This window comes from Thalia democratica, chromosome 5, assembly GCF_965202585.1.
Source record: "Thalia democratica chromosome 5, ktThaDemo2.hap1.1, whole genome shotgun sequence".
Classification (NCBI taxonomy): Eukaryota; Metazoa; Chordata; class Thaliacea; order Salpida; family Salpidae; genus Thalia; species Thalia democratica.
In genome coordinates, this window is record NC_139169.1 from 63,542,714 (window position 1) to 63,556,003 (window position 13,290).

General features: G+C 25.8%; 1 protein-coding gene across 1 annotated transcript; it reads right to left on the reverse strand.

The window, feature by feature from the left end:
* Nucleotides 1-2,394: 2,394 nt before the first annotated feature.
* LOC145836737 (uncharacterized) lies at nt 2,395-3,545 on the reverse strand. Its single transcript, XM_082944515.1, has 2 exons — nt 3,446-3,545; nt 2,395-2,937 (listed from the first exon to the last, which is right to left on the reverse strand). Exons 1-2 carry the CDS (start codon nt 3,527-3,529, stop codon nt 2,395-2,397), a joined length of 627 nt encoding a protein of 208 aa, XP_082800641.1. The 5' UTR covers nt 3,530-3,545.
* Between the last annotated feature and the right edge of the window lie 9,745 nt (nt 3,546-13,290).

The window sequence follows — 13,290 nt, forward strand, 5'->3', positions numbered from 1 at the left end:
TTTATAACTTAGCTTTATCTAAAATTTTTATTATTGTAATATACCAAGTTTTTTTTAAACAAGTTAATAGTTCTATGTTTTTAATTATACAAAACAAACACTTTAAAAAATTTGACAGTTTTTCATCTTTGATTTTGACTTAATATGTTTATTTTCTTGCTTATATTTCTACCATCGAAAATGTGTCTTAGATTTATTTTGTAATTATGTACAGTACAGTGATAAAGATAACATTTAGAAACTTGATAGCGATGTCTTAGTTAAAGAGCTACAACTTAATTTTTTTTAAACAGTTGATCAACTTAGAAATTTTTTAAAACATATTTCTATATAAGTAGTTGTTTAACAAATAAATAAACCATTATGTTTAGTAGAATTTATTATCGTAAAATACCTAAAGCTTAAGATAAAGTTTTTTAGTCAATAAACTTAAAACATATTTTGCAAAACCATTTAGTTTTGTAAAACTATTTTATTGCTTGTAGCTTAGCGATTATGGTATTTTAAGGTTTCAAAACATGAGTATAATTAAAAAAAAAATTTAGACTGTGTATGTCAAACAAAATCTAAAAAAATTGTACGATTTATGATAGTTTTAAAATATTAGTTTTGTATGCTACAAATTATTAATGGCTTAAACTTCCGTCAAAATTACAATATAAGTAAGAATATTCTAAACGTGAAGGGTGAGCTAAGCAGGGCTTTGTAGACAAACTTATGTATATCTCAAAACATATTAAATATGTACTGTTAGTAAACGGTTTGACATATTCTATTAATAATAAATTTTGTTTAACTTTTCATATTAGCTTTTTTAATTAAAAAATGCATCGTTTATCTTACTTTATTAATTTTTTAAATTTATTATAATTTAACAAAATTTAAATATTTTTAAGTTAATTTTAGCCTTTTTTTTACAACAACTTGTTTAATATAATAGCACAGGTTAAAAGTACATACAACTGTTAATAGTAACTTATAGCAGTACTATTTGAAACTCAAGCTAAAAAGTAGAAAACAGTATGGTCTTGTATTTAACTTATTTAATTACAAGTATGACAGACTTAAAGTTTATAATGTAGTCATTTTTACTTACACTGGTAACAATATTTAAATCAATATTTGAACTTTTAGTTTAAGGGCCAAGACTCCTTTTTAAATAATTTTGTATCTGAATTTGAACATCATACAAATTCAAATTACAAAAAGTACATAGTAAGTAGATAATTTTTATTAACAGTTTGACCTTACACAGTTTATTAGGTAGATAGTTATAACTCTAAGGTTTTAACTTATTATTTCTAGCATTTATTAATTCTTTAAGAACAAAAATGGATGTTTTGTATAAATCTTAATGTATAAAAACTGGTTTCAGTTGATACTGTACAATTTAATACACCTTAAGTGAACTACTTTGTAACTTTAACGTTTGTTTACTTTGCGCGTTATTGGTTTGTATACAACTAAGATGATAAAACAACAAATTTAACTAAACATTTTTTTACGTTAGAAAAAAACCTAATACTATTATTAATTAGATTAAGTTTTGTACAAAGTCTGTTTTAATTGTTTTTTTAAGAAAATATATATAGATATATATAGACATATATAGAAAATGTTTCGAAATAAAAATTATTCAGTATAAACTATTTTTTTCCTTTATTCAAGGTTTTGGATACTTTATAAGTTTGTGAAAAAGAACTATATTTATGCGACTACTTTTTATGATATTATTAATGTTGTTAATCAAATAAATACAAAGAAAAATAATATAAATAAAGAACATCATAGGTTTCGACTTATATTTTTATCAAATATTCACAAAACTACTTTATTTTATTTTTAGTATTACCTGTTAAAAACCCCATTGTCTAATAATAAATGTTTCGATTTGCTTAAATTAAGTTGAAGTTGTGCTTAAATTAAGTTTTGAACATTATTTAACAAATATTTAACATCATTAAACAGACTTATATAAACAGATTTTTCTTTAAATTAATTTTTTACTTTGACTAAACATATTTTAGATTTAAATCGTGTTTTTTTAAATAAAACTTGCTAATAGTTTTCTATTTAAAAACACTTCAAATAATATCATTTACGCTTTTAGGACTAGTTAAACTTGTTGAAAATAAGATTATGTTAACTTTTTATAACGACAGTTATTTTATAGCTTAACCAGTATTTTTCATCAAAATCAAAATATATATTAAACCGCTTGAAATAATACTTACTTGAAAATGTAATAAATACCAAAACAAGCTAATATAAGATATATATACTTAAACATCAATATTTTATGTCTTCGAAATCAATGAATAAACTTTATTAAATAAGGTTATTAGTAATTATTTATTGAATCAATTCAATTTGATATAAACATAAATCTCAAAACTATATGTCTTCAAAATCAATTTTCTTCAGCAGCCTCTCCAACTTGGTCACTGTCCACTTGATTTTTTTCAGCAGCTTCTTGTCTTCTTCCAACACCTCCTTCTTATCGGTCTTCTTCGGCAGATCCTTCAACTTGCTCACCAAATCCTTCGTCTTCTTAACGACTTCCTTCTTCTTCACCTCCTTGGTCTTCTTCACCTCCTTGTCCCTAATTTTCTTGACGAGATCCTTCTTCACTTGAAGATCTTTGGTAATCTTATGTTCAACATCAATACCATGTTCAATTGCAACAGTTGTCTGGTTGGTTGCCACGGGAGTCGTCGTTGTGACGGTGGCGCCCTTGCCAACGCAAACCTGACCCGCGGGGCACTGGCTCATGGAAGCCCCTTTCGTGTACGGGAATCTCCCCATCCAGTTACCGGCAGGCCCGTAGTTGCAAACTACGTACTTGGCGTTTTTGTAGGTGCTTAGGGACCTTTCTCTTCTCAGCAGGGGGCACAACTTGATGGCGCATCCGACTGCGTAGCTGGAATGCCACACAATCTGTGAAAAAAAAAATAAATTGATGTTTAATTTAGTTAACAAATTTTATAAAGTGTTTAAGGTTAAAGTAGCAATGAAAATCTAAAAATGTTAACTTTCTTTCGGTTTAAAAATAATTAATAATATTTACCGTTTAGTTTCTGTGACGTGTTAACAAGTAAGAAGTTAAACTCAAAGTAATTATGCAAATTAAAATCATTTTCTAAACTGTAACGTATGAATAATAAGTGTATAATTATCATTTAAGATTTAAATAAATTTAAATACTTTTATAGAAGAAAATTTGTGCATGTAAAGTTCCTTTTTATGTCTCCTTTTTAAGTTTTTAGTTGTGATTTCATAAGCTAATAATCTATGAAGTTGTAAATGTAAATAATGTTTTTATAAAACTTAGGTTCGATTTATATTTTTTTGATAGTTTCCACATTGTAATACTTTTTTTGAGTACACTTACAACATGAAATTTTACTTGTTTAACTGGACTCATGTAAATATGTTTCAAACAAACCTGAGTGTAATGTCCACATTTCTTACCGGGTTTGCACTTTCTAGTGTAGTAATTGTAATCTTTATATTCTTCACCCCAAAGCATGATTGCTCTTTCTATGTTTTCCTGTTTATGGTTTCTTATTACCAACATATAGTTTATTTCAAATTAAATTTTTTTAAAGTTTGTATTTATAGACTAGTTCGTATATTTGAAACTGATTTTTTTTTTCAATGCTTAACTTTTAAACAAAGTATAACACTAAGCCTATAAGGTTTGTTAAAATACAGAAAATTTTTTACCTTTTCCTTTTCTCTTTTTCTTTACGGCCTATTCTCTTGAAGGCCCTCTTTTTCTGTCAAGTAGACCGTGAGTAGCGTAACTGCCAAACAAATATACGTTATTGCGTTGTATTTGTACGGTCTTTATCTGTTATCTTTTAAACAACCTTGAGCTTATATGATCTAACTTGTTGATGTATAACCATTAAAGGCCTGACGGTAATATCGGTTATAGTTTTTTAATTATTAACTGAGTGGTTTTGTATTGATGAGTTTGAAAGTTAAGTTTGAGGTAGCGGACAAGAATTAAAAAAAAACATCGAAGGGCTACGGCCGGTTGATGACACGGTGCTTCGCACCTGTCATCTCCCCGGCCTGCCCTTAGTTTTTTTTTAATTCTTGTCCTTTAGGCCCGGTTACTCTGCTGGTCGGCACCCCTTTTAGTTATGACTTGGATGTACGAGTAAATGTGCTAGTACTTTTAAGTCATGACTGAATTAAATTTTAACTTTACTAGAAGTTAAACTATCTATTATAATAGCTACTTTCACTCTCGCGTTGTATTTAAGGTAACAGATAAAACCAGTACAAATACTCCAGAGCTTAAGTAGATTACTTACTGAGTTTTAAGCGTCACTAGTGTTAAAAGAGAAAGAAGTGGTTGGGCAAAAATTATTAATAATAAATTGCATTCTTAGCAGTACAAATCCATATACTTTTGTAAGTACTGTATGTATATCACTAATAGAGAAACTAAGCAAAAGTTTTCCATTTACATAAGTAAATTTTTATGTCTTCTGTTCTGTATAAATAAATTTTGGCCATCTTTTAAATTAAACACTAACAAAATCCTATTTTTGTCCATAATTTTTCATTTAATTCGTTAAGATTTTAGTTTTTTTTTTTTTATTACCTATTATTACGTCATAATCCAGTAGTCTCATAAAGTGTTATCTTACTAGTTTTCCTTTTAATTATAGAAATAAGTACATTACAAGTATGTATAAGATAATTGTGCTTTTTTGGAAACTAAACTTAAATTTTGTTTAATGCAGACAGTGCTATCACTAACTATCTATGCTAATCCATAACAAGCTTTAGATACTATTTTGTTTAATTAAATCTTAGTTTAAAGTTCTTTATACTGCATGGACAAAGTAGTGCAACTCATGTATTATGAAACAACAACATTACTAACACTAATAATATGTGCATAATGAATACTAGATAGTTTGTGCTTCAATTAGATTTTTACATATTTATATATACGATAATGAACTCATAATCATTTAATTTTGTTATTTAGTTATGATTGAATACTTTTTATCTTGAAATGAAGATCACCAGTTTAGTCTAAATTACCAAGTTTATCACTTAATTCGTTGTTAGTGATCCCTTTTTTGTTTTTTTTTAGTGTCTACATATCATTAAAGCTTGTTCAAACTACAGCTAATATCATTGATTATCATCTTGTTGCGGTGGTTTATTAGATTATTTTCAAAGTTTCCAAAAATACTGTGTTTACTAAACTTATAACTTAGACGGATAAGCTGTTTCTTTTCAGTAATACATCCCTACTATCTTTCCTCTATTATCTGTTTTCCCGCTCTGTATCCAATTAGTTTTACGCAGAGTTTGTTTTTATTGTTAAGTAAACCAAATAGTAACAAATTGATTAAACGATTACCAGCTTTATACTTTTGTTTTTCAATAACTACCGTTATGCCAGTTTAGTAACTAACTATTTTTGATGTCTTAGAAACTTATCAACATAAATTTTTGTAGCTTTATATCTCGTTATTTAAGCGTAAGTTCTTATTTTTCTTTATAAGGTTGTGTATACCATACATTATATTAGTGGTACTTTTATTTGACAACGTAAACTTGCTGTCAATGAAATTGAAAAACAAAAAATCTCTTTGTCCTTTATTTTAATTATTATTCTTTTGCATGTATGTATTTATTATGTAACACTTATTTTTCTTGTTTAACTTCAATACTATTCATGTTTTTTTTAAATGAAGACATATTGTCTATTTAGAAAAGAAGGGTAACAGTTTTCTCTAAACTGTAATGCGGCATCATGTAGTTCTGCCTTATGTTTTTTAGTTTGTTAACAAGTCAATCAAAATTAACTAAATTAAATTCTGTATTTATCTTCACAATTATGAAAGTTAACTAATTTTCTCTGTTATTTTTCTTTGCTTTTCCGATTATTGATATTTTTTTTGTTTGTCACCAGTGTAATATTTAATTTAGGCAAACGTTCATTGGCTCTCGATTTTTAAACATACACTTGCAACATACTTGTTTAAACAAATTGCTTTATTTACCAATTAATTGCACGAACATGTGATTTCAGCTTTTAATAAACCAACGTTAAAAAAATAAAAACAAATTATTCCTTTATTGTACCGTTTAAAAAGTATTCAGTTATGGCAACAGTGGCTCGTAAATTTTCTTCAATTTTGTCACTATTTACGTTGTTGCGTTCATTTCAATTAATATAATTATTAATATTGGTTTAGAATATAACAAAACTTTGGGTATTGTTGTAAATTATGTCTCATTCGTGATTAAACATACCTTATTCTCAACAAGATTAAGAGTAGATCCAATTTTGTATTTTAAGTTAGTAGCTCAGCATCTGTAAAATTAATTAAAAGCTAGTTTAAATAACATTTTATACGGTTTCTCTTTTAAATCAATAGCATTTGTTTATAACTCTAAAACGTTATTACATTTCTATTTTGTAGTTTCGTATCTAATTCTACTTCTAACCCTAAGTTAACAAAAGGCTGAATAGATCTTCATTTACATTTTATTGTCTTAGTTTATCGAATATTCTCTACTAAATTCAATCTGCTATAAAATAAGTAAAAACAATTCAAATTTTAATTGGCTTCTAACTTTACGTTTTATTTAATACTGTTGTTTCACTGGTTTACGAAACTAACTCAGTCATTTTTTATTTCAGAAGTTTTTTCTTTCAAACCTACAGTATATGCAAGAACATACGTTAGATTTTTATCAATCTGTGCTTAATATCAATTTTATTAAACCAGATGATTACGGATGTAACAGTTTTTTCCATTAATTTCATTGATTTAACTTCATAACGTGTATCAAAACTAGTTTTATGGCTTTAATTTTTTTTTTGTGTTAAAGTCTGTTGTAGTTGCCTTGTTTGTTATTTATGCTTGCGAAGTATTACTTTAAATTTTTAGTTTGGCATTTATGTTTATGCTATAAATTTTTACTTCTTTGGCTAAGTTTAACATTAGATCATTCAATTTTGTTTTCTGAATAAGCTACTTGGCGATTCTTTTACGTTGTTTTACAAACTTTTTGTTTCTTCATAAGTGTGGAATTTATAAGTATATTATGAATTTTCTTGTTTAATTTTTTTGATAACCCGTTTAAAGTAGGTAAAAGCCTTAAATTTTAGCTACATCCTATTGGTAAAAATACTTACTTAAGTATTACAATAAAGTTAGTAGATTAAACTTGCTTTCCGACTGAAGTACTAACTATTTTGTTGTATAGCTTGCTTTTACTATAGAACCATACAAACATAGTTGTGCTAACACTTATGATATATTACAAAATTAATTCATTACAATAACCATGCAAAGCAAATAAAGTTTAAAAAGGTTTAAAATCAAAACTACCAGTTAAGTTCAAATTTCTCATAATAAACGTCTTAGTTTACCCACGTAGAATTAAATGCTTTATTATAGTACGAAAGTGTTTTTTTTTTTTCATTTAATTTAGGTGTTTTAGTTGAAATTTATGTTTGTCTTACACCCAATAATATTACGTCATTATATAGTCTCATTAAGTATATAATGTTTCTTTAAATTTTAGTAATATATGCTTTAAGTGTCCAAATGTATGGATGAAGAGCTTCTTTTAATGTTTTATTATAAACCATTCACGTTCTTGTTTTTTCATTTTTGTTCGTAATTTAGTTTACTATTTGGTTGGTTTGATTTTGGATGCATTAATCAATAAGAGTTATAATGTGGAATGGGTAATTTTACTTACATCTAAACGTTAGATATTTAGAAATCTATGCATGTGTTTATTTAAGTGAAGCAGTTATTTACAAATTTAATATTTTTTTCCTTTAATTTTACTTCATAACGTAACTCATTCTACAAGTAATCCTACTTTGAATTATCTTATCTAATTACTCTACATCTAATTTAATTAAAAATTATGTGTATTGCCAATATAAAATTCAATTGAATAAAGCAAATGTTCCCTATATCTGGTTTTTAAACTTCTGCAACGTACTTGTTTAAACGAATTGCTTACCTTACAAATTATTTACTAGAGATTTTAGTTTTAAATGAACCAAATTTTAATAAGCATTTAGCGTTCAATTGACGTATTTTTGTATTTCATACATAATGGTTTTGTATAAGTTGTATTTTTGGAAAATATGTCAATAATGTTGAAAACATTAAAATAAGTACTACATTTTGAGTTTTATGAAGTCTAAGCTGTTTGGTTTAACAATGCCTCTAAGTATTATATATGTTTCCATAAGTAAAACAGTTAACAAAATCCTATGTTATGTTTTATTGTACATCTTTTCTTAACGATTCTGAGTTTGACTATTCATACTTCTTCTGTTTATCACCAATATAAAACTTGATTAGGCAAATGTTTATTAATTCTCGTTTTTAAATGTCTGCGAGTTTTACAAATGTAACTACTTCGTTGTAGCATTCATTGTAAACAATGTAGTTTTTTTATTGGATAAGTATTGGCTTTTTACAAAACTTGGAAATGGTTCAAAAAGGAGTTTTAATAATGCTTTATTTCTTCCCTCTCAACGAAATTAGATCATATTTTAGTTAATGTTTCACTGTGGAAATTTTTAAAAGTTTGTGTATAAAAATGTTAGTATGGTTTCTTATGAATTTATACTATAGTTTATCTATAAGTCTGATTTGTTATTATACTTTAAATTTATTATTTCATAATTTAATTCTACTTTGATAAATCTCGGTTAAAAAGTGGTTTCTGAATTTAAAAGTATGTTTTACCCAATGATTTAATTTACCTTAGCAATACTAAAGCTTTTATTTACCACTTCATTGTTTTGTTGTTGTTGTTACAGTAAAACTGTTTTAAGGTTTGTTTAAAAATTAATCTACGGGTTTTCTTTAATTAATGTTGTTTGTGTATAAGTCTATTTTGCTGTTATATTATGTTTTTTATTGTTTCGTAATCTACATCTGGCCCAAGGTTAAGTAAAGACTGAATATAGTTATGTATATTTATATTTAAAATGATTTTGTATGTTTTGGAAATCTAATAAGGTCGTTAAAGGTAGGATAAACATTGATTTATAAGTGAATAAAACTCTTGGATTAACTAAAATATATGTTCCACTCTTACCGATTTTAAATTGTATCGAATTTCGCATTTTTAGATAACATATGATTTCTTATGACTGTCAAGTTATTTAAACTTTTGTTCAACCTGAACTAGTAGTGTTTGTTATTGAGAGTTAATGCTGTTTCGTATTTAATTCTACTAACAGCCCAAAGCTAATTAAATACTTAACAGAATTTTATTATTTAACATATAGGTTTAAACTAAATGTAAAACTTAATGTTTTATAGTATATATCCTTGGTGTTGTACTATGAGTGGTATAGTTTTATAGTAGACAACCTTGGTATTATTCTATAAGTAACACAACAGTTTTGCGTTGTAGTTTAATTTATCAGTATCTATTGTAATTCATATTGTTAAATTACTTCATTTTATTTAATGCTAAGTCTCATAAATAGCAAATAAATTTTTAGTTTAGTATTTAACTATCTTGTAGACTGTTTGTTTATAAAAGTTAGTTAAAAGTTGTTCATGTCACTATTTTAATTTAATTACAATTAGCCATACTACGTGTTATTTGTTTTACTTAAAATTTATACCACATGGATTTATTTGACAACAATAAAAACAATTTTTTAACAATTTTAAAACAGTTATTGTAAATAAATTTGTTAGAGTTAGACTTTAGATATTATAATTTAGTGCGAAATATGTCATATAAGTATCAAATGATAAAACAAGAGTTACTAACTAAAATAACTGTCATTCCAAATATATCACAGTTTGTCTATTTTTAATGTTCAAGTACACCTATAAGTCTTGTTTTCGCGTATACTTAAAGTTAATTATGTCACTAATTCAGTTTAATTACAATTTATACTACTTGTTAATATTTAAACAAGCCTTAGCTCTATATCACCATTATAAGTAATTGACAACATAGACAACATTATTAATGTTTAAGTAACTAATAAAGGTTAAATTATTTTTATTTTTTATCTTTTTTATTATTTCTTGGTTTAAAGCTTTTAATAAAGTTTAGGTTTTAAAATAGACATCATATTAATGTTAGTAAACTAGTAAACTGTCCATTTTATTAGTCACTTAATTACAAATTATTACCCAAAGGCTTTTAAATGTTCTTAAGTGTTAAGATGACGTAACAATCAAGTTACCTGACTTTAGTTTTATTTATTCATTCGCTTTTTGTACTAAAACATTATCAAGTCTATTTTTATCTTTCCTATAAACTGTTTAGATTCTATCTTTAAAATGAGGAAGTTTTCTAGCTATTCATGACAATCAAAACCTTGTAAAAATCTACTTAAACTTGCATTAAATGATAATAATAATAACAATATACTTACTTTACGTTTATCAAAGTTTAAACCTATAACTTATCTTACTAGTTACTAATGAACTAATGATATATATTGTCTTGAAGTTAACTGTCTTTGAAAGGTATAAAAAGCATCAAAGTGTGTCTAATGTTGTATTTATATACTTTTTTTAAATTCATCCATGGTACTGTGCTTATTCCAATAAAATATTTTGGGTCTCATTGATAGTTGTCAAGCTTTTTATTTTAGGCATAAGCGCTACAAACTTGTAAACAATTTAACAATATAATAAACTAAATAAGTTATATTCATTTAAATTATAATGCTCGAAAACATGTTGTTTTCATGTGGAATGATGGCGTAAAGGTCATCTCTCGTGTCTTTCGGTACAGAGACCCGAGTTCGAGCCCTCGCTGCGTAACATTTCACCAACATAATTTCTTTCATTTTAAACTTTGTTAGCTTAGTTGTAGTTCTTATTTTTTAGTTGATGGATCAATTTATATTCAAGTGTGTAACTCATAAACACTTTAATTTCAGAATTGTTTTAAAATACCGAAAAATATTAATTAAATTAAGATATATACTGGCGTTTACATAGACAAACTTTTTGATTTGGTAACATTTAAATTCATATCTTTATTTTTGCTTTGTACAATGTTAGTCTGTTTCGAGTAAAGGTTAATGATATAATATATTAACACCAATAACAGCTTGTTCAAATGTATAGTTTTTTTTACGATTCTTTATGATTGCATTTTGATGGTTTGTTTTTAGCTAAGAATCTACACTTAAAATAGTAAACACTTTATTTATCGAAATCATAGTCACCAAATGGTAATAAACTTTTTTTTTTGGTTTTATTTTACTTTTGGTTGCAAAACTGTTACTAATAAGTTTGTAAGTCTTAGTGATCCTAAAACTATGTTCTTTTTCGATTAGTTCATTAAGTTGGTTTTAATTAAAAATTTATGGGTCAGCGTAAACAGCATATGCTTGTTAAATATGCAATCGATAAATACTTTTCTGTTGGATGTCTATTTAAAGTTTTAAATATTTAAGAAACTCATGAATCAGAAATCACAAGCTGTAAGCTTCAGTAACACACAAGGATCTAATCTTTATCAACGCCGATATGAAGTCGCAATTGAACAACTTTAGAAAAAAATAACTATTTTTGGTTATACTAAAATACTTTAGATTTTACAACCATTAAAGAAAAACAAATTATAATAAAAAAAATTATCATAAAAATAAGTTAAGTTTGTTAAATTCCACAATAAGTTTAAATCAGTTTAAATCTTAAAAGCTACTTCTTTTATTTCAATTAAAGAGCAAACTTATTTATTTAAATTTTTTACTTTTCCTACTATATCATTTTAAACTTGATCCTTTTAAAATAGATTAGAGATGGGTAACGTTTTGTATTTATACTATTTTATATGGTATTGTATACTTATTTGTCTATTAGTTTAGTATCTATAATATTTCAGCGCATGTAGCCCTTTTTGGTAAAAAACACTGTTTTAAATTTGTTTTTACTTTCAATGTTAGTTTGAAACTTAAACTTACATATTAGCGTGAACACATCTCTAACATTAAAATTCTAGTTTGAATAATACCTTGAAAACAGAAAGTCCTCCAATTAAAGGGACACGCTTCGTTCCGACCCTAGCAAAATTCCCACCTTTATATTCCTCGAATCAAATAAGCTGACAAGCAGTCCGGTGGCCGAGTTTTTAAGGCGGTGAAATCGCAATCCATATTTAATGTGTTCAAATCCGACATTTGTCAGACTTTTTGGTTTCTAACCTGTCAATTTAAAATTACTTGCGAGATGTTATTCTGTGTGTATGTATAAATAGAACTTTAAACTATTTTTAAATAACAATTTAATGGTTAACTATAATTAATAAAATAAAAATTATCAATGTTTAAATTTGCCTCTTAGGCTAGTTGTTTATTTTTGAAGTTTTGATTTTTATTTTAGTTGACAAGTTATATTTAAATATAGTTAAACTAAACTTTTTATGGTAGTCAGTTTTTTTCCCAAGGTAAAATGTTCACTATTTATTTCTTTGCAAAAACTTAAGTTAAGTTACAAACGAGATTCATTCAAATTTCTTTAAGCCTTTTTTTTTTGATAACAGCGTACTATTCATTATAAATATAAAGTTTAATTTAGACCTCAAGTTAAACAATTTACGATATACAATCAAGCATCACAAAATAACCTTTAAATTTAAATTAAATTACAAACAGGATTCATTCAAATTGCTTTAAGCACATTTATTTTATAATAACATACTATTCATTGTAAATATAAAGTTTAATTATGACCTCAAATTAAACAAATTATAAGATGCTCCATAATCAAGTATCACAGTAGTTTGATTTTGGATGCATTACTTAATAAGAGTTATAATGTGGAATGGGTAATTTTACTTACATCTAAACGTTAGATCTTTAGAAATCTATGCATGTGTTTGTTTAAGTGAAGCAGTTGTTTACAAATTTAGTATTTCTTTCCTTTATTTTTACTTTATAACGTAACTCATTCTACAAGTAATCCTACTTTGAGTTATCTTATCTAATTACTCTACATCTAATTTAATTAAAAAACTATGTGTATTGCCAATATAAATAAATATTTTTTTTCGCTTATAACAGACTAGTGTAGTTTTTTATAATAATACAAACTTCTCTAATTTTTCTCTACTTAAAAAAAACACATTTTTTTTGCTTACAGATACTTTTACCCGCTTATAATTAATTCGTAATATTAAAAGTTGTCCTGTTTGTTTCTTATTCTTTGAAAACTTCTTTAATATACTAAAATTAGAAATACTAAATTAGTTTTCTTTTAGTTATAAATGTTAAAAAATAAAGGAAGT

What these genes read in the sequence shown, in the direction of transcription:
- LOC145836737 (XM_082944515.1), bottom strand. Translation starts at nt 3,529, where the DNA reads ATGCTTTGGGGTGAAGAATATAAAGATTACAATTACTACACTAGAAAG. An exon ending in AATGTGGACATTACACTCAG is followed by an intron (nt 2,938 to 3,445) that starts GTTTGTTTGAAA and finishes TTTTTTTCACAG; the next exon opens with ATTGTGTGGCATTCCAGCTA.